Genomic DNA, 20,478 nt, shown 5'->3' with positions numbered 1-20,478 from the left:
GGCGAGGGCCGCTTTGCTGGGGGTGTGTTCGGGCTTTCCGCACCCTGTAGGGCGGTCCCGAGGGTCGGGTCGGCCTGGAGGCACCCGGTAAAGTGCGGCTGCTGGTCCCTCCGGGGGCTTCCCGGTAACCCCTCAGACCCGGAGGGCGGGAACGCTGTGAGGTGAGCGCTGAGGAGCCCTGAGGAGCCCTGGGCAGCCCTGAGGAGCCCTGGGCAGCCCTGAGGAGCCCTGGGCAGCCCTGAGGAGCCCTGGGCAGCCCTAAGGGGGGGCGGTTTCCCGAAGGGATACCGAGGAAAAGCCATTTAATGTGTCCCGTGATCTCCCGGTCGCAGCTCAGGTGGCTGCGATCCACCTTCTCCTTGGTTTGTTCGAACACCCGCGTTTCCGAGGAAGGGGATGGCGATGAGGTTCAGGTTGTTGAAGCCGTTTGCTTGGTGTGCTGGGGGTGTTGGTGTCTCCGAAGGGGAAGGGTTAACAAATGGACTTGTTTTCCCTGGTTATTTAGCACGTGATAGTCATACTGTGTGGTTTTCAGTAGAAATAGCACTTGAGTTTGCAGTCAAAAAACGTGCTGCTCAATTTCAGCTGCTGTCAGACCGCTGCATTTCAATGTGGAATGTTATTTTGGTGGTTTTTTTTCTTCAGACTAAAATAAGAAGTTTAAAACTAAACCAAAAAGGAAGTTTTGGCTACCCCCTGCAGTTGTTGCTGCTTTAGGGATGGAGTCGTCTGTGTGTAACCTCTATTGGAATGCTTTTTTCAGTAAGATGTAGTAATTTTAAAATCTTCTTCACAGGGTTAAATGATTAAGCAAGCAGGTCTGTAGCAAGGAGGCAAGTGATACCGTTTTTGGATATAACATTGTCCTTGTATGTCCGAATACAAGGCTGATAATAAGGTACAAAATGAGGAGTTTTGCATGGCTGATGCAATTTCTAAGGAATTAAAAATGCTGCAGCCTGGAAGACATGTTAAAAGCAGTGTATTTGGTCAGGATGGGACCCTGCAGTAATCCTCTAATAATGATTTAGGGCAGTGCTCTTGACAGGAAACATTTGTTACAAAGTACCAGCTTACAAGGATGCTCATTAAGAAAAAAACTAAGTGGCTTGGTCATTTGCAGCCTTATGCTTCTTGTGTAGCTGCTTACATCAAAACATCATATTTCTTTTAAAGCTGTTTAGTGTGATCAAACTGGGGAAGATGGCTTTTTAAGATGCTAGTTTACATAACTCTTAATTGGCCTCTTGGATGTGGATTACAAGTATATGAAAGCTTAGTAGGATTGTTTCAGACTTCCTTTGTAATGAGGACTCTTACAGTCGACCTGGAGTGTGATTCCTTAATAACAGTCTGAACAGTGTAGTAAAGCTTTGGGGATTTTTTGGTGTTGTATCCTTCTGTATAAAGATGGTTTGATGAAACCTCTGTGGAGTTCTGGTTCGCAGGAGCATTCATGTATAATGACAGAGAAGTTAAAGATGGGACACTACAGTAAAAGGTTGGATATGCATGAGAGGTGACTCAACGGGCTACTTTGTGTCTCCATCACAGAAATTTAGTATTAAATGTTAACACTTGCTCAACTGTTCTTCATTCTCTAATGCCAAATGTGATCTGAATACTTTTTTGACTTTTCTTTTTATTATTATTTTGGACATAGACCAGAGCAGCCTTTTCACTAGTTTGTTGACATGTGCTTCAAGTTTTTGGAGCTAATCCTGGAAGCTGTTCGGAGGTAGTTTTGTCCTTATGTCAAGTCTGCTTATTTAATAGAGGTCTTGTGAGGGAATGTTAATTAAACAGTACATGGTGTAAGCTGTAGTTAAAACATCCTGAATTGGAAAGTATTACATGGAAGGAATATCAAGTTCTTAGGCTGTATTTAGTAGGTCTGTACACCGTCTTACTTCCAGTTTTGTGCTAATCTGATTTTCTTTACCAGCAGCATCTGTCAGACAAAGATACTTCAAACAAAATAACTTGAAAACAAACACACCTTTTGTATTGCTTGCTATATAAATTATTGTTTTCTTAATTAAGAGTGATGCTGTGGAATGAGATGCATATAAGTTACTAATAAAGCTAATTCTTCAAAAACTACTTTCACAGATGTTGCATTTCTATACACTTTGTTAACCAATGCTGTAACTTTTATTTTCCTATGCCTAGATCAAGCCCTCATTTTGGATACAAAGGAATAAGGAATTGATAACCTATGTAATGGGAAAGCAAAGGAGAATTATGTACTATTCAATGCTTGGGCTTGTCAAATTTGTGTGTTTGCCTAGTTTGCAGTGCAGATTTTAAAGAAATAGAGTTCTGACTGCTGAGAGTGGATGATGCATAGTGCAGATGTTAATATCTTTGAGAAATAGGGTGTTGGGAATAGGTAAGATTTTTACTCTCAATACCTCTGAAATAGGTTAGTAGCAGCTCATATTGAGAGCTAACTAACAATATAGAAGAAAACAAGTGGTTTTTTGTAATTTCCTAGGGTAAATCTATGAAGACAAGGTTTCTTTTGGAAATAGCTGGTTCCTAAATTTAGTAATAAAAGACAATTGCAGTGGTGGTTGGTATCTGCTTTTTTTCTCCTCCACCAGTTCAAATGTATTATTTTCCTTTATGCATTATTCTTGGCAAACTGATCTCATCCACCAATGTGTAATTATCTCCAGCATTTTTGTTGGCTAATTGTACAAAATGTAACATATTTGTGTGTACTAAGCATTACCTTTCACTGTTTTAGTTAATATTAGTTAGGAGCATGGTACTTCAGGAAAGATACAGTCAGATCTGTAATTCCTTAAAAATCAGAAAGATGGTAAAGTGTGTGGAAGTCTGGATTTATAGATACTGGAGAAGCCTTTTTGGACTCTATGGAGTAGATATGCCAAACACAAGAATGATTTCAAGTTGTTAAGAGTAATCCTTAGATTTAAAAGTAAAAATGAAGGTATTTTTTAAAGGTATCTTGATTGATAGGCATTTAATGAGTGTGTTACAAGTGTATAACAAATTAAAATACATTAAAATAATTTATATTAATAATTTTACAGTCTGTTTTACATATGTGCTTGCATAATCAGAGTAATTACGTGCATGAATCAGCTAACTGGTACAAAAATTATATTGAGCTTAGACTTGTTTAAAAATGAATTTGCAGTTTTCTAAATGTTATTGTAAAATATTATAAACATGTGGAAATTCCTGTTTCCCTAGTCAGTGGGAAACAACACTATAAATTGATATCCTTACAAGTGCAGGATCTTATACATTATTGAAGGATGACAGTAACTGTAGCTCTTTGTAGCAGAGTTCTCTTAGGGTAAGCTTTGTCTACAGTAGGAGCAAAAGTACTTTCTCATTTGATTAAGTAGTGGCTCTATCTAATTTAGTAATGAGCCGATGTTCATTCTAAAATTACAACTTCATTTAAGTCATGCTAAAAGTTGGGGTGCTGTGAAACGTAGTACTTGTCAAATTGTGGAGATTGTCGTTATCTGGTAACTTCAGCCAGTGCCATTATTCTGTGGGTATTTTCCAGAGCTATCGTCCATTTTGATGGTTTCAGTAATGTTGTCCCTGCTTTACAGGAACCAGTGAGAAATAGATCCAAAGTGATGAAACTGTTTTAAAAACATCTGTAGGTTCTTAGTGAACCATCTTTTTTACCCTGTGTTGAAATCAACTGACTTGAGGAATGTACTATTGCTCTGGACTGCATGATCTCAGCTACTATTCGTTTATAGTTTAGTGTTTATTCATACACTGAAAATTACTTTCTGTTTATATTCTGATGAGGCCTTTTCTACTTCTTCCAAATAGTCATGGGAACTTAAGGGATTTCTAATACTGGGGAAGGATGGCTATTTAAAGTTTGGGTTGGGGTTATTTTATTCTTTTTTTACTTCTGCAAAACTGCTGTCTAGCCAGCTGTTTATCTTCTAGTTGTGCTGATTATTTGTGGAAGTGAAATACTTCACATTTGTCCTTATTTCATCTTGTTTGTTTTGGACCATCTCCCCAGTTAGTCACAAATGATTTAAGAACTTCGGTATCGTCCTCCAACTTGTTTTTGTTTCTTTCCAGCCTGTTATTAATCACATTTTTGTGAAGAACTGAAGTTTATTATGGTTATCTCTGTTGCTTTTTTTTTTTCTTACGTTGTTGGGTCATCTTCTGTTATACTTCAGTGTATTCTAGTTTTATTTTTTCAATATATGTATCACCTAATAGGAGACTTTATAGTTTTTTCTGACTCTTGATTCCTTGCCAAATATTTAAATGTTTTATTTCTCTTCAGTATCTAAGTTAAATTTATTTTATCTCGTCTATAACTGCAGAGGTGAATCTGTGCTGGTCTTGAAGCAACTTTGTATTGAGCCTCTTGTAAATGTGGGTGTATATGTGTTTTAATTCTGGTCAGTTTTCCTTCCAGTGTCTTCTGATTGCCTTGAATGATTTCTTAATTGCACAGATCCTTTCTAGAAGTGTTTTACAAAGTGTGTGAACTCAATTTTTAATACTTACTCTGTTAGTGTTGCTAATACAGAGATTTATTTTTTTTTCTCCTCTCCTTGCTGTCCCCTTTCTCCTGGTGTCCTTCCACAGGAATTGAATTTCTCTTTCACCGAGGTTCCTTCACTTCCAGTATGGAGATGAATCGAGAAAAGCTGTGTAGCAGTAAGGCTGATGTGAGCTCAGATTCTTCTTTTCATTGCTCAACGTGTCATGATGATGAGGAGTGGAGCAGTACTAGCAGGGGACGAGCTAAATCACGAAGTTTGTCTGCTTCACCAGCCCTAGGGAGCACCAAAGAATTCCGGTATGGCTCTTGGGCCTTCCTGTTGGTACTACCTTTAAAAAAAATGGGGGGGGGGGAATAATAAATTATATATTTTAATTTTTACTCTTCTCTTTATGTAACCATAGTCTTGCAGCTGTGACAAGTGATAATGGACAGAAATAAAAGTGTTTTGTGGTAATAAATAGAGAAGGAGATGATTAGTGAACCATCCTACTGTGATCCATGCTGGGAGAAGAATTTTATTTTCTAAAGTAGCCATTGAGGTGGTCATTTCTACTACAATGCTGTGATATTTGTCATAGTTCAACCCACCTTCAGAAGTTTTAAGAACCATCCAGAAATAAATGCAAATGCATCTGAACTGAGCTGAATTAATTCATAGCTTGGTAGTAGCTCAGGTCACAAGAAGGAACAGTTTTGTGCTGTGTATTAAAAACCTGAAGGAGTGTTTAGGTTATAAGACAATGTCAGGTAGCACATAGCACGTTTGTGCTTGCAGATTGTTTCACAGCAGTGAGAAACACCCTTTTTTTTTTTTTTTTTGAGCCAAATTTCTAATCTGGTTGCAATGTTTTTTCCTGGTGGCCAGCTTGGATAGAACTTTTGGTTTTGTGATCTTTGGACCCATTGTAAATATTGAATAGTGTGCTGTGGTAGCAGCGTGTCTTGAACTGGTGGGAAGCTTAGCAGAATTTTACTTTAAAAAAAATGGGGGGGGGGGAATAATAAATTATATATTTTAATTTTTACTCTTCTCTTTATGTAACCATAGTCTTGCAGCTGTGACAAGTGATAATGGACAGAAATAAAAGTGTTTTGTGGTAATAAATAGAGAAGGAGATGATTAGTGAACCATCCTACTGTGATCCATGCTGGGAGAAGAATTTTATTTTCTAAAGTAGCCATTGAGGTGGTCATTTCTACTACAATGCTGTGATATTTGTCATAGTTCAACCCACCTTCAGAAGTTTTAAGAACCATCCAGAAATAAATGCAAATGCATCTGAACTGAGCTGAATTAATTCATAGCTTGGTAGTAGCTCAGGTCACAAGAAGGAACAGTTTTGTGCTGTGTATTAAAAACCTGAAGGAGTGTTTAGGTTATAAGACAATGTCAGGTAGCACATAGCACGTTTGTGCTTGCAGATTGTTTCACAGCAGTGAGAAACACCTTTTTTTTTTTTTTTTGAGCCAAATTTCTAATCTGGTTGCAATGCTCTTGTCATGTGGACAGCTTGGATAGAACTTTTGGTTTTGTGATCTTTGGACCCATTGTAAATATTGAATAGTGTGCTGTGGTAGCAGCGTGTCTTGAACTGGTGGGAAGCTTAGCAGAATTTTACCGACCGTTGTGACCGTCTCTAAAAGCATGGACAGAATAATGGAGGAGTTTCTGAACAGCTGATATCCTGGTCCAGAGTTACTGCTTGGCTGGTGGGAGTGCTCTTGCAAGGCAGAGCATATATGGGTGAGGATGAAGGTGGCAGGGGAAGCTTTGTGGTGACGGGAGGCATAATAAAAGCCTTTATCTGAAGAGGCTAAAAGGTTAGGAAAATACTTGCTTTGCATACCTAGTTCAGAAACTCAGTGTACTGGAATGCTTTTGGGAAACAGAGCACTGTGCTCTGACTGTGCTGTTCTGGCTATGTTTTCTGTCATGGTCAATCCCTAAGACTTTGTTAAAAGCCTGCTGTAAAGTTTGTGTGTTTTCACTACTCTGCTTAAACCTTTAAGAATGTAGAATTCCAGTCACCTTGTGTAAAAGACCTTGTGGTCTAAATTTTTGGGTATTATCTTTTAGCTAGACAACTACTTTTTTTAAAGTAGAAGTGCGTTTTGTACGCTCTGTGTTCATTGTGGGCTTGAATCAGGGTTATTGTATGAGATTATTTTCATTAAGATATCCTGCATTTATTTAGTGGCTGCCTTCAGTTTAGTGCAAAATTGTCAAAAGGAATTTTTCAGAATGTCCAGGTGGTCTCAGACTTGCTACGTAGTGTTCAGATTGAAGCAATTGCCTGTCTGCTTTGAACTGGCAAGTGTATTTGCCTTAAAAGATGTACAATTTTCAGTGTTGCTGCTCTTTATTAGGCAGGCTTACTAAAAGATTAAACTTTAAATTCTGTTCACTCAAAGATTTTGCCTCCTGTTGATTGAATAGAGCATAGATTGAGTATTAATAAAGCCAAGTAGAATCTCAATTATTAATTAATAATTAAGCAATTATTAATTAATGCTTACAGAGATAAGCTTATTGAATGTGGTAAAGGTTAGATGTGGATATTCAATGCCTCTTGTAGGAACAGAGTTCAGCCAGTTACTGGGAGTGGCATGGAATAACAACCTGAGTTGAAAGAAGACATAAAAGACAAGTTATTTGGGGGAATCTTGGGTGGAACAAGAAGTGGGAGGTGACATTGCCAGGGTGCTATTTAACTGTCCCCATTTCAAGTGTAATTTTTCTCAAGTAGATAAAGAATTACCATTCCTTTACACATATCGGTATACATGTTAATCTCTGGTTATGCCAGTCATTGCTCATTTTTCTGTTTTAATATAAGTTAAACTTTATAAACCACTCATTAATAATCTTATCTGACTAGATTAGTCATGCCTGGGCTTATCAATGGAAAAAAAATACTTGACAAACATTACTTCTGTGCATTAGATATAGGAAATTAAATACTCATTTTCATCATTGGAATTCAAATTTTATGTATATTTTATTAGACATGGGCCAGGTAAGGTTTTAATGTTATTCCTTAATTATCTCTTTTTAGCCTTTAATCTGGTTTTGATTTTTATTAGATTTCTGAGGGTTTTTTTAGTACTAAGAGTGAGTCATTGGGCTGGTCTGAGCTACTTTGTAATATACACAATAGAAGGCAGTGCAGTAATGATTTGTTACTCCCAGGCAATAGGTTAGTTACCAATTCCTGTGTTAATTGAATTAAGTACAGGAAAGGCATATTTCCCCCTTCTTTTTAATTGAATAATTCTAATAGCATTTACGTAATGTTTCAACAGTTACATGACTTGAGAAAGTTTGACTCCCATTTGCAGATTTGCTGGAGGAGGTGGGAGGGAAGCAAGGCAGAACAGTTCTGACTTGCTCTGGATAATCTCATCCTAGAGCTAGGAGTAATCCTGTATTCTCCGTGGGATTTAAGTTTGAGGATAGATGACATTTCAGAGCTCCTGTTAATTTGAAGACAAAGATAATACTGACTCCTATTAGATATATACATGGAGAAAATGAACATTTTCTCTACTTATTCAAAAACTAAGGCCTGGAACTGCAGATACGTATCTCAATATACCTTAGAACTGAAGGATTTGTGTTTTATTAATTAATTAAGTGCAAAGATTTAAACAACAAAACAAGTGCTTGAATGATTAAGGACATCATTACCGTGACTTGACCATGGTAAAAAAAGTTGAAGGTATGTCCTTGGTGTTGGAGGTTTCTTTCTAAATGCTTGTCAAGCCTTACACTGGGAAACCTAGTTTATATGTGTTGCTTTACCTTATTGAGATGAAGAGCACTCATTAAGCTATTTTATATGTATTTATTCCAGATTTAATAATTCTGCATGTTGTGTTCTAAAGTTGTACTCTTAGATAAGATGTAGTCCTGTAAGAAATACAGAAAAGACAGTATCATGGTTATTGTGTCTTCAGCGGTGAAGCTGATATAATTTAGGAATTGATGCCAACTAATCCTTTGCACACAGCAGTGACACAACTAGCAGTCATTGTAGGCTTTTTTGCTGAGAACCTGGCCTGAAAACAACATTCTTGGGCTTATTTTTTTGTTTGTATCCTTAGCTGTTTTCTTGCTCATTGGCAACAGAAATGAATGCATGGCAAAATATTACAGAAGAGAAAGTGTTTATGCTGTATAAACAAAAGCCCTGGCTTATGTGTTGTATTTTAATTAATTGATTAGGCACACTTGTTAGGTGATGTTTGTGAGGCTGCTGAGCTAGGTAACACAAGCTGAATGCTGCTGCTCTTTTGCTCAGCTAGTGTTACTAGAGATATTTTAAGTTTCTTTTGAATGTTGCCACAAGTCCTTCATTTGATAATTTTTTAGTGTTACTTAACTTCCTACAAAATCTAAATTGTTCAGTCAATTACCACTTAAGTACCTGGTTGGGTACTTGAAGTTTGTTTATGCTATCATGTTGACTATTGTTTAAGATTGCAAGAAATGGAGGAGTTGAAAAATATGTCCTTTAGTTACTAAATTCCTTCTTACTCAACCCAAACCATTATATGATTCCATGAAATGAATACCATAAGAACATGTGCCTGGAACTAATATTTAGGAAGTGGTTACTCAGTATGTGGAGGGGATAAACTGGAAGTAAAATAAAATTAAAGCATTTCCAAGGAGTGGGTAAATGAGTTAAGTTTCAGATTCGAAATGTGAGAGCTGATTCATTTAAAATTACATTGGTGGGTCAACCACAAATGTTGGCTTAAGAAATGAGCTTTGCCCTGGGTTGCCTAGTGCAGCTTTTTTCCAATAAGTGATGTTGGTGGTTGGGGAGCTAATTATACCAGTTTGTCTTTACATTTCTTTCACTTTTTGATCATCCTTCCATATATTTAGGAGAACACGCTCCTTGCATGGACCATGCCCAGTGACCACATTTGGACCAAAGGCCTGTATGCTGCAAAATCCCAAAACGATTATGTAAGTACCAGTCAAATGAATGGTAATATGCTCATTCTGTGTGAAAGAAAAAGGTTTGTTTTCCCACTGTTGACCCCCACTGTGATGCAGAGAAGCTATTTGTAACAATTTGTTTATTCCTTCAACGTGAAATAGTAAGGAGCAGTGTTTCTCAATGATAGAGAAACAAAATTTTTATGGACAACACAGGGAAAGGAGGATAAATTGTTCTGTGAGGTCTGATGAAGCCTTTTCCCTCTTTTGATACTATGTGTTTGAAGCTGTAGCTTGAATTTTTGTGTTTGATCTATGGCACTTGCCGTGTGTGATTATCATTAGGGCAAGTTTGCTTTTAGCTTCTGCTGATAGATTGAAATGTGAAAATAAGAACTGGTTTCTGCTGAGCAGGCATATAAAGATTTTAATTTTGTAGGTTGGGGGTATAAAAGTGTTGCTTTTTACGGTATATATTATATACTTAATTAATGGAGTCTCAGCTTGGTCAAATGAAAAATCCTAGGGTTCTACAGATTAACCAAGTTAGCAGTCCCTATTTTTATCCCTGTACAAAGTTCTCTTCCACTGTTCTTTCAGTTAAACATAAGGTATTTAAGTATTTACTGTCTAAATCTTCACCTAAATAGTAGTATTCCTCCTCAAAACAGCTTGGTGGTGTCCTAGCATTTCCTACCAAGGTGTGGCAGAAATCTTGCCATGTGCAGTAACTCTCAGCTTCCTCATTCTCTGTTTCAAGTTGGTGGCCCTGGTTGCTGCGGCTCCCCTGAAAGCCCAGCTTGCCTGGTGTGTTTACCCACCTGACTGCCGGACACGCTCCTCCCTGTGGGCCGGGCCAGGGGTACGATATAATCATAGTGTCAAGATCAGTTGAGTACAGAGGCTGCAGGCAATCCTAATCCACACCATTTGCCAAGGAAAGGTCTGCTTGTGCAATCTGGAGGATAGCTGGAGAGAAGAGGCTGCTCTCAGGTGACTGCAGGAAAGGACTATTTGAAGACTAAATTGTAAATTATTATTCTTACTATGCAAAAGGTTTTTATTGTGGCTTCTAATAACGAGCAAAAGCCTTTTAGTTTGGGTTTTTCTTCCCTACAGATAGTAATACTGTTAAACTCTGGAGAGAATTTTTTAACAGAAATTTTTAGTTTTTATGTACAGGCACAAATTATTGAAGGTCTTGGGGCCTCTAAGTGCTGGGCTTGATGATTGTATCGAAAAATCTGCTTTCCAAAGACTGTTAGGTCTTTCCTCTGAAAGTCTGTAATAACCAATAATTTTATACAGGATTTTTCTGTAAAGCCTCACAACTTTTTATTGGGACTGATTAAAACATTTAACTGGGGGAAAAAAAAAATCAGAGAAAAATGTTTTCTTTTGAGGTAGCAGTTTTTTAGTAAGTGACAAAAGCCTCAGCCTTTCTTTTTTGGAGCCGCTGCATTTGCTTGACTGCTGGAAAGAAACATGAAGATCTTAAAGCATTCTATGAATAATCTTTCATTTAGCAGAACTAACTGGAATTGGTGAGTACAGCTGAAAGAAGCAGACTGTCTTTCTGTTCTATGAAGGCTGTATTAGTTCTAGGTTTATTAAGGAAAAGCTGTGCTGCCATCTCTAGTTCTTTGCCAGCTTTAGAAGATAGCCTAAGCACCGTGAAATGGTCTGGGGGATCATTTTTCTCTGTGTATTTCTTACTTTTTTAACAGCTTTGAGATTTGAGGCATTTAATTTTATTAAATTAATTTTAGTATTTTAGATTCCTTAGTCATATTTTGTATTGCAAATAGCTTGTAAAACCTCAGCTTCAGTTCCTTTGCGACTGCTTGGCAGCACTAAGCACTTCTATGCAGCTCTTCCTGGTTTTATTTTCAGTTTAGCTACTGGTTGGCTAGTCAAGTCAGAGGAAACCTTCCTAATTCATAGTGGTCTTGGCAATGTTTGAGACTTGAGTATGGTATCTTCAACATACCCTTACACTGAAACAGGGGATGGGATGGGATGAGCTGCTTTCTAACCTCCACTGTTCTGTGATTCCTCGGTTGTAACATACAATGAGAAGAAACAACATAATGTGGAGTGTAACTGCATGTTTGTCTTCTTTAGTTCAGTAATGATATTGAGAGAAAACACTGTTGCTAAATGTTAATAGTATTAGACTACATCATGAATCCAAAGTTTCTGTTGTGTTTATATGTAGAATGTAGGCATTTTGGAAAGTAAAACAAACAGGTTATTCCACCTCCAGCATCATAATTTGTGTTATTTTAACCCATGAAGTGCTAAATCCCAATCTCTTTGTAAATTTGCCTTGTTCAGCATTTATACTAATCAGCTTTGCTTTATGGATTAGATCTGCACCATATGGAAAAGGTGAGGATGCTTATGATATGTGAAGTACAGCTGTAAAATTGTGTAGCTTAGAAGTAGATGTAAAAGAAGCAAAATACAGCTGGGTATTCCTAAACCAACCACATGTCATATAGAACAACAAGAGGGTTCTGTTGCTGAACCCTGTTGAAAGCAGGAAAAATATTTGTGTACATGTATTTTGTACTTGAGGTTCTCAAGTCTTAGGATATTGCCCTGACAAAAGACAGGCAGTAGTTTTAAAATTTTTTTTAATTTTTTTTTTTCTGTTTTTTTTGTGTGTTTGTTTTTATTTAAAGTAGGAGTTGTGCTACTTAAGGCAGATAAACTTATTTTGGGATCAACACTAAAATGAAACAAATACATAGATTAGAATTTTGAAGAAATTTTGCACTAAGGTTGCATTCACTTATACATCTCTAATGTTTGCCTGGAGCAGAAATGTGCAGGCACCTGTTTTTGTTTAAGCTTTTTATTTATAAGTCTTTATTATTAGGAAGTATAAGAGCTGCAAGTGCAGGCTTCCCAGAATAGAATCTATGTACTATAGTTTTTGAGGCTTATCTTGAGGATTTAGTACAGGTGACCATCTAAATCTTAATTAGTGCTGTTTAATATTAGTAGAAAAACTGCAGAATTTGTGTGTGCATCTACAGGCTTCAAACTAGTGAGAAAACTGACTGAAAAAATGCTGAAGGAAACATTGCTAAAAAGAATGTTGGGGTTGGAACTACTGCACTTTTTAAGAAGTTTACATTCACTTGAGCTGTTTGACTTACAGAATTGGGTGAGAAAAAATGTTATACTGCAGCTTTTTACTGATGCTTTAATTGGATGTTTCTTCTCATTTTGAGTCAGCTTAAGAGGAGAGAGCATTAAAAAAATTATACTTGAGGACACATTCTTAACAGGCTAGAATGTTGTCAAAGCAAAATGTAGTAACAGGGTCTTTTTTCCTCTAGGCACATTCAGGATCCAGCAAGCCAGCGGTTGACATGGAACAAACCTCCCAAGAGTGTCCTTGTTATTAAAAAGATCCGTGATGCCAGTCTGCTGCAGCCTTTTAAAGAGCTTTGTGTCTATCTTACTGAGGTAATGAGATGTAAATTCCATTTTTTTTACCAGAATTAAAAATGTCACATCTCTACCGTTTTCAATTACTGGTTCTCTTGAATGTGGAAGGGCCAGAATTATGTAGCACAAACAAATTGTTATGCCCGTTGCCACTGGAAGCAGGAAAACTTTTCAGAGGCCAAGATGAGTACTTAAATACTTTAAGTAGGGTGCTTAAAAAACAAGTAAAAGCTTTCCTTCATTCTGTCTGCAGTTTTAAATTACAGGGAATGGGATATAAAAAGCTTAATCTTTTAAGCCTTGAACAAATATAGCAATGTTACTGTATCATGTAATCTATATTTCAAAGTTTAGTTTATTAGATGGTCTCTGCATGCTGCAAAATTCTCATTAGAATTAGACCACACATGAAAAATAAACCCCAAAACCAACAGCTGCAGACCACTGCTGTAAAATATTATGCTTTAAACTAATGAAAACTATGGAGAGGGTCAAATATTTAGTCGTTTTAAGAGGTTATTAACAAGCTTATCTTGCCTCTTTCAAGGAGAACAATATGATAGTGTATGTAGAAAAAAAAGTATTGGAAGACCCTGCTATAGCTAATGATGATAATTTTGGACCAGTGAAGAAGAAATTTTGCACCTTCAGAGAAGGTATGGTCATGATTTCTTGAAAGTGAAGTTGAAGTGGGTCACTTTTTTGTCTTGGTATTTCTTTAGTTTTTGTTAAACTGATGCATCTTTGCAAACAGCTGTTGCTGCATCCTAGTTGTGTGCTTCTTATATGAAAATTGGCATGCTGCACTTAATTTGTTAGGAATTTATGGCTGTTGATAAAACTATTTCCGATCATTCCAAACCTGTATCTCAATGTTGCTCCTAGATTATGATGATATCTCCAATCAGATAGACTTTATCATATGCCTGGGAGGAGATGGGACCTTGCTTTATGCGTCTTCACTTTTCCAGGTTGGTCTTTATGAAAAATAAACTTAAAGACCTCTTTTCTTTCTGAAGTATTTGAAAACTGTTTTTTGGTTTTTTTTCCCCTGTGTTTTGGAGTTCAGCATTTGTCCTTTGATGTCTATTCCTTTTTTATCAAGTCTGTTTTACCCTATACCTTCTGAGAATAATGTATGTAATGTGTTGTTTTTATTATGCACGGTTGAAGTTACATCACTAGTCACAATATTTATAGGCAATTAGTTGAAGTATGAATTGCTTTAATTCAGTAGCTTTTAAATTCTTTTCTTTATTGATAGGGTAGTGTACCTCCAGTTATGGCTTTTCATCTGGGATCCCTTGGATTTCTTACTCCATTTAATTTTGAGAATTTTCAGTCCCAAGTCACTCAGGTTATAGAAGGTAAATTTAAGGGGACAAGGTGTGGTGTTTGTTTGTTACATTTCTCTGTAGCTTTTTCCAAGAATAGTATGTTTTCTTAACCAACTCGTTTAGGTGGTCTGGTAAGACTGAGTCACCAGAAATGTGTACTAAACTAACAAAAGTATCACTTTGCATCAATCTTTTCAGTGTTGTTTTCTGTACTATTTTGTCAAGGAAAATGGCTAAAAAATAACTTTGTCCTGTGTGGAGTAAACAAGTGAAAAGTGCTGCACAAATTTAAATGTAGACTAAACCTACGGAGTGTAGCTCTGTGGTAGTCTGTTTCTCTAAGCAGTGTGGTGCTTAAATACTGACAAGTCAGGCAAATCAAATATTTGAGGAAAGAAATATCTTTATTCCTTCAATATACAGTTATTTGAGTTGCATTCAACATAGATTCCTGAGATGTATAAAATTCTCATGTTGCTAGAATTGTCTTTTAGTATGTGTTTCTAATGCATTGATTTTCTTAAAGCTTACCTTTTGTGTTAGTGAGGATCACATGTGCCTAGCAGTGTTTTCCAAGCTTGATCATGTTCATGTAGAACTTAAATTTTTATTTTACATAATGAAGAAAGGGAGGAAGGACAAAGTTGAAATTTAATTTTGTTCATTGCTACTAAAAATCAGTTTTGAGCTTTTACCAAGTGTAGACAATTGTCTTCTGAATGAAATTGAGAATGCTGAAAGCATGGGCAGTAGATTGATGGCATTTCATACAGTTTGCTAGTCGTGACAGGGATTTATTTACCATACCAGAATACCATTTTTATGTACTTTCTCCTTTATTTCACTTCTAGGCAATGCAGCACTTGTTCTACGAAGCAGACTGAAAGTGAAAGTAGTGAAAGAGCACAGAGAGAAAATGACAGTACAAAATGGTATAGAAGAAAATGGAGTAGTGTCTACAAATATGGAGAAAGAAGTGGGCAAGCAAATTATGCAATATCAGGTCAGAAGGCAAAACAGGCAAAAGAACTAATATGCTGCTTGTAAATTACTTGTACTCGTTTATAATAAAGTTCCTCTTTTAATTAGTTTACTTTATTAACCCAGTCGTGTGGGACTGATCCACATTTCACAATAAGTGCACTAAATAATGAGGAAATGGTGTACATCATTACTTCCTGCAATCTTAAGTGCTAGTATTGTACTTTCCTTTAGTAATATTTTCCTTCTGTTTTGAAAAAAGCAGTAGTTCTAAGATGGGATATCCCAAAGATTATTGCAAGTGAAAAGAAAAACCCTGCTCATTGTTAGTAACCAGGTCTGGGAAGTAACTCTTAAAATCTAAAATCTTTCTGCAGAAGCATAAAGAGAGTCTAATTTGGCAGCTACTAAATCTGCTTGAATTTTTCAAAGTTATGGAGAACATATGGATGTTTTCAAAAATCTGGAATGTTTTGCAATTCATTACATTGCCAAGTCAGCAGTAGCAGACTGGTGTAATGTGTGATGTCGTGGCAGGTCCTAAATGAAGTTGTAGTGGATCGTGGTCCTTCCTCTTACCTTTCCAATGTAGATGTCTTTCTAGATGGACACCTGATAACTACAGTGCAAGGAGATGGTGAGTTTGCTTTGTGAGTTAAATTGCTTACCAGTTCATGTGTTGACTGTTGCTGTTTTACTGGAGGATTTTCTCACAAGGAAACAAACTCTCAAGCTTCGGTTCACTGGTGACAGAAGACATTAGTGTGCAAAGAATAGGTGTGTTTATTCATTGGTAACTACTGTGTTCCACAACAAAACATTAGTGTTGTAAGCTTCGTTTGCAAGGCAAGTGGCAATTTCTCTGAGTATGGTGTGTTTAAGGCTGAGGGCAAGAAATAGCTCAGGAAAAAATTTGTTTGGATATCTGGAATTGGCTGAAGGCCCAAGATCTCAACTCATGAAATACAGAAGTTAATCTTTAAAGCTCTTACCCTTAAAAACATCTCAACGTCACTGTTGCAAAGTTGTGTAACCTGAGATCTAGAAGTTTATGCAACTTACATGAAGCCGTAGGACAAATGTGCCAGGATTAGGAGAGTTTCTGACTTTTTGTGTATTAGGCTGCAATTCTCCTGTGAAATACAAGTTGATACATTCTCTGCTTCATTTTCCTAACACTGCTATTTCTTGGTTGTCTTCCAAAGTAACACACTGATTGTGATGCTAATGTGAGTGAAATTTTTGCTCCTTTCACAGGAGTCATTGTCTCCACACCGACTGGTAGCACTGCCTATGCAGCTGCTGCAGGAGCTTCTATGATTCATCCAAATGTTCCTGCCATCATGATCACCCCCATCTGCCCTCACTCATTGTCTTTCAGACCTATTGTTGTTCCTGCTGGAGTGGAACTCAAGGTTAGTTTCTGTTATGTTATTTCTATGTTACAAACTTTTGCAATAACCATGTGAAGTGGACCAAAGCAGAAGAGGTTGGGAAATGCTGTGTATCTCCTGCATTCTTTCATTTGTAGGAAGACCAGATCAAGTCTGATTGAAGAGTGCATCTTTGTTTAAAATAATGTGCCCACTAGCAGAAAAATTTACACTGCTTCTCACTGGGTTGTAGTTGTATCAAACTGAATTTAAGCATACTGGAACTGTAACTGGAAGATCTTTCAGGTTCATGGCCTTGGACTTAGAGAGGATTTATTGCATGTAGAAAAATAAATGTATGTATACCAAACATGAAATGAAGGTTTGGAACTTGTGTGGTGTGTTACTGCATTGTGATTATGGACAGATGATGAATTTCAGCACAACTTTAAAGCTGCAAAGAGTCAATTCTGTGCTCAGAGGGGGGATGGAAGAGGTGGGTGTTCCTTACTCTTGAAAAATAGGTTTTGGACCTAAAATTTAGTTCTTTTCTCTTTTCCAGATTATGCTCTCCCCAGATGCCAGGAATACAGCATGGGTTTCATTTGATGGAAGGAAGAGGCAGGAAATATGCCATGGAGACAGGTGAAGGCTTTTTTTGATTGTAACATCTTTTTATAAGTACAGAAAATACTAATTCATGCACTTAAGTAATTCTCTGACATTCTCTGACAGAGAAGGTCAGAGAATGTCAAAAAGGTTGTTGGCAGTGAAGAAACAAGCTTTTATAAACCCTAATGGCTCTTACAGCACAAACTGCACTAAAAGTGTTTGCTTTCTAACTTGAGTTTGAAAGAGCTTGGCAAGAAGGGTGAGCATGTCTTTAGAAGATTCTTTAAATTTAACTTAAAGACAAATCTTAGGAGTCTGAGCAAGATGTAAGCCAGCAGAGCTTGGATGTGAGCAGTGGCTCTGAATCATTACTTATGGTTTAAACTGTGTTAACTTAGTGATAGTTGTGGTCACTTTCCTCAGGTGAGCAGAGAGCAACATGTGAAGGTTCATCAGTGTTTCTGTGCAAAATGTGGTGGCTTGTCCTGATAGGAGGTGATCTAAGGCAGCTGTGTGATATGTAATCACATATGGTAGGCTTACTATTCAGGATGGCTTCTGTTTTCCCATGGTCCATAAAAGCTGACATGACACTTCATCTTGAACTGTTTTATCTCCTCTGAGGTTGGAAGATGGATAGATCAGATCAGGAGACTAGTAAGGATTCAAACATGAGGTTTGGTCCTTTGTTAGATGCTGGGTTTCTTAGTGCTGTTGGTTTTAGTTAAAATTTGATATTTAGAGGCCAAGATGGTGACTTACCTTTTCCTCTGTCCCTGTGCTGTTGTGAAGATCAGTAAAAGATTGCAGGATGCCATGGAGTGGGCTCAGTATTCTCCCTGTGGCACAGAGTGCTGTCCACAGTGCAGCTGTTAAATGTTAACCCCTGTGCTCACTGTTTCAGTGAGCCTGCAGGCTTGGTTTTTGCTGGATTGTGGAAACTGGCTGTTTTACTGTGTTGGCTTGTCAAGAGAAGAATTATTTATTTTTTCAATATGCTGTTTGTTGCCCTCGACTGACTGGGGTATTCCTGTGTTGTTGCAGTATTAGCATCACTACCTCTTGCTATCCCCTTCCTTCAATCTGTTTCCGAGATCCTGTGAGCGACTGGTTTGAAAGCTTGGCTGAGTGTTTACACTGGAATGTTCGGAAGAAGCAAAACAACTTTGCTGTTGAAGAAGAAGAATTTTGAGTGTCTGCATCTAACAAGACTCATGGAAATGGAAAGTGGCAGTATCCCTTCTGTATACTTGGGTTTTTAAGGTTTTGGCTAACAAGTGTGGTCACCATCTCAGATGTATATGATGATTATGGTTTATATCTCTCTGATCTGTTGATGGCTGGAAATTGTGCTACTTCCTGTTCACCAAGAGTAGGAGTGGAAGAAATTAGGCTCTGATTGTTGTAATACAGTTTGAATTTCCTTTAAATGAGCAATCTGAAAATGGATTCTTTCTGATTGGTATTGGCAACTGCATCTGTAGATTTGATTGTAACATGTAACTTACCAGTAATGTGGTAGGCTGAATGTATATACAAATAGAAAAGGCATTAAAATAGCCTGTTTACTTTGGTATGTTTGTAATTCCATTTAAGACTGCTATGCATATGAAGGCTCTTAAGAAATTTTCTTTAAAAAAAAAAACAACCAACCCTCCTCCTTGTTAGCTTAAATGTCTTGCCCAGAACAACTCCCCTTCAAGAAAGCACTTAAAGTACTTTCTCCTTACTTCTGAATGTGATGCACTGTGAAGAAACAACCATGAAGAATGTTTTTTATTAATAGATGGAACTATTAAAAAAACCCTATATATATTTATTTTATATAACGATACATATCTTAAGCCCATTTGGACAGTGTTTGACCCTTGACTGTCATCACTGTGTAAATATCCATGAACAGCATGGCCAAGCATTAGCACGGGCTTAGTTGGTTATTACAGTGATCTCCACTTGTGTAGCTGAGCTAGTTTGTAGCTCTGCAGTTCCTGTTGGTGGGAATCACCATGTGGTGTTTTTTCTTACCTTTTGGTCGATTCTCCGGAATAAATGGTAGCTTTAAGGACTATAAAGTAAAAAATAATAATAATTCTTCAAGTGTTCAAGAAGAATCTAGACTTCAATTACTGCTGTATTGTCTAGTTCCATTGTTGTCTTGAAAAAAAAATATCCTTTACTAGACCTTGAGTGCCCTCAACTTCCATGGATACCTTCCAGCTCTTGGTGCTGAGTGACATAGAAAGGGATACTGCTTTGGTGGGCTGATAAATGAGAGGACACATTCCCAGTGGAGTAGCAATGGTGCCTTCAGCACACTCAAAATATTCTAAGTCTCTTCTTTACTTTTTTAAGATGCTTTCAGATGTTTCTAACTTCTCTATGTGCATATTTTGTTGTATGTGCTTTTATGAAAGAATAACAAAAACCAACAAAAAAACTTGTTGGGGGGAAAGGGTTTGTACTGATAATTTAACTGAAAAATATCAAACCCAAGTATAATGTTTACATTTATGTTCTCTGTGGTGCAGTCTTATGATCATACTATCCAAACTTCTGCATTTTCGAAGTCTTGCTACATTGGTCATTAAAGAAATTGACTTTTTCTGTTAAATTTAAGCCTATGGCACAATATTGTGGAGGAATTAATTTACTGATTAAGGTGGGATTTCCTTGGAAGCTGTGTTGAATTTTTCATGATTGTCTTATGTTGTTTGTGTTTCAAAATGGTAATGGGAAATGTACTAATTTCCAAACTTTGCCTGACCTGCTGTCTTCTGGTGGTTTAAATCATGTCTCTTCCATTTTGGATGCTGCCCTAGTCTGTCTAATTTTATTAAATCCAGGTGAGAGCACTTTTCCATAAAAGACACGCAGACTCTTGGTTAATTATACCAATCACCATGAAAATGTGTTAATATAAATTAATACTCGGTTTGTAAATTTTGTAAAATAGAATGTTGGTTTGATTTGGTCTTAAGTAGGCAAATTTGGTGATATCTTGGAGACTATCCAGATAGGTTTTGGGATTTATCTTTCACTTGAATCTGCAGTAATTGTTTTACCACTGTTTTGAAGCTGCTTACGGGTTTCCTAGGTGGAGTATTCAGTTATTAAATAACTGTTTACTTTTTGAACTATAGAAGTGTCAGACTTTTTTGCTTTGAAACTTTTTTATTTAAACATGCAATAACTGAGAAAAGGAACAGGGTATAGTGGTTATATAAA

The 20,478-nt window shown here is 37.0% G+C and overlaps 1 protein-coding gene across 1 annotated transcript; it reads left to right on the top strand.

Moving 5' to 3' along the window:
• The first annotated feature begins 4,658 nt into the window (after positions 1-4,658).
• On the top strand, positions 4,659-18,814 carry NADK (NAD kinase). The gene is made up of 11 exons (XM_010005191.1): positions 4,659-4,831; positions 9,432-9,515; positions 12,839-12,968; positions 13,501-13,606; positions 13,836-13,921; positions 14,215-14,317; positions 15,139-15,290; positions 15,806-15,905; positions 16,526-16,683; positions 17,204-17,286; positions 18,298-18,814. Exons 1-11 carry the CDS (start codon positions 4,659-4,661, stop codon positions 18,443-18,445), a joined length of 1,323 nt encoding a protein of 440 aa, XP_010003493.1. The 3' UTR covers positions 18,446-18,814.
• The last annotated feature ends 1,664 nt before the right edge of the window (positions 18,815-20,478 follow it).

Source organism: Chaetura pelagica, unplaced genomic scaffold (genome assembly GCF_000747805.2).
Source record: "Chaetura pelagica isolate M959 unplaced genomic scaffold, ChaPel_1.0 scaffold159, whole genome shotgun sequence".
Classification (NCBI taxonomy): Eukaryota; Metazoa; Chordata; class Aves; order Apodiformes; family Apodidae; genus Chaetura; species Chaetura pelagica.
This window is presented reverse-complemented; position numbering and strand designations above follow the sequence as displayed.

Excerpts from the sequence above, each read along its gene's own strand:
- NADK (XM_010005191.1), top strand. The coding sequence starts at position 4,659 with ATGGAGATGAATCGAGAAAAGCTGTGTAGCAGTAAGGCTGATGTGAGC. Across the intron at positions 13,607-13,835 it reads ATTTTGCACCTTCAGAGAAG|ATTATGATGATATCTCCAAT; the intron begins GTATGGTCATGA and ends TGTTGCTCCTAG. Across the intron at positions 15,906-16,525 it reads AACTACAGTGCAAGGAGATG|GAGTCATTGTCTCCACACCG; the intron begins GTGAGTTTGCTT and ends CTCCTTTCACAG.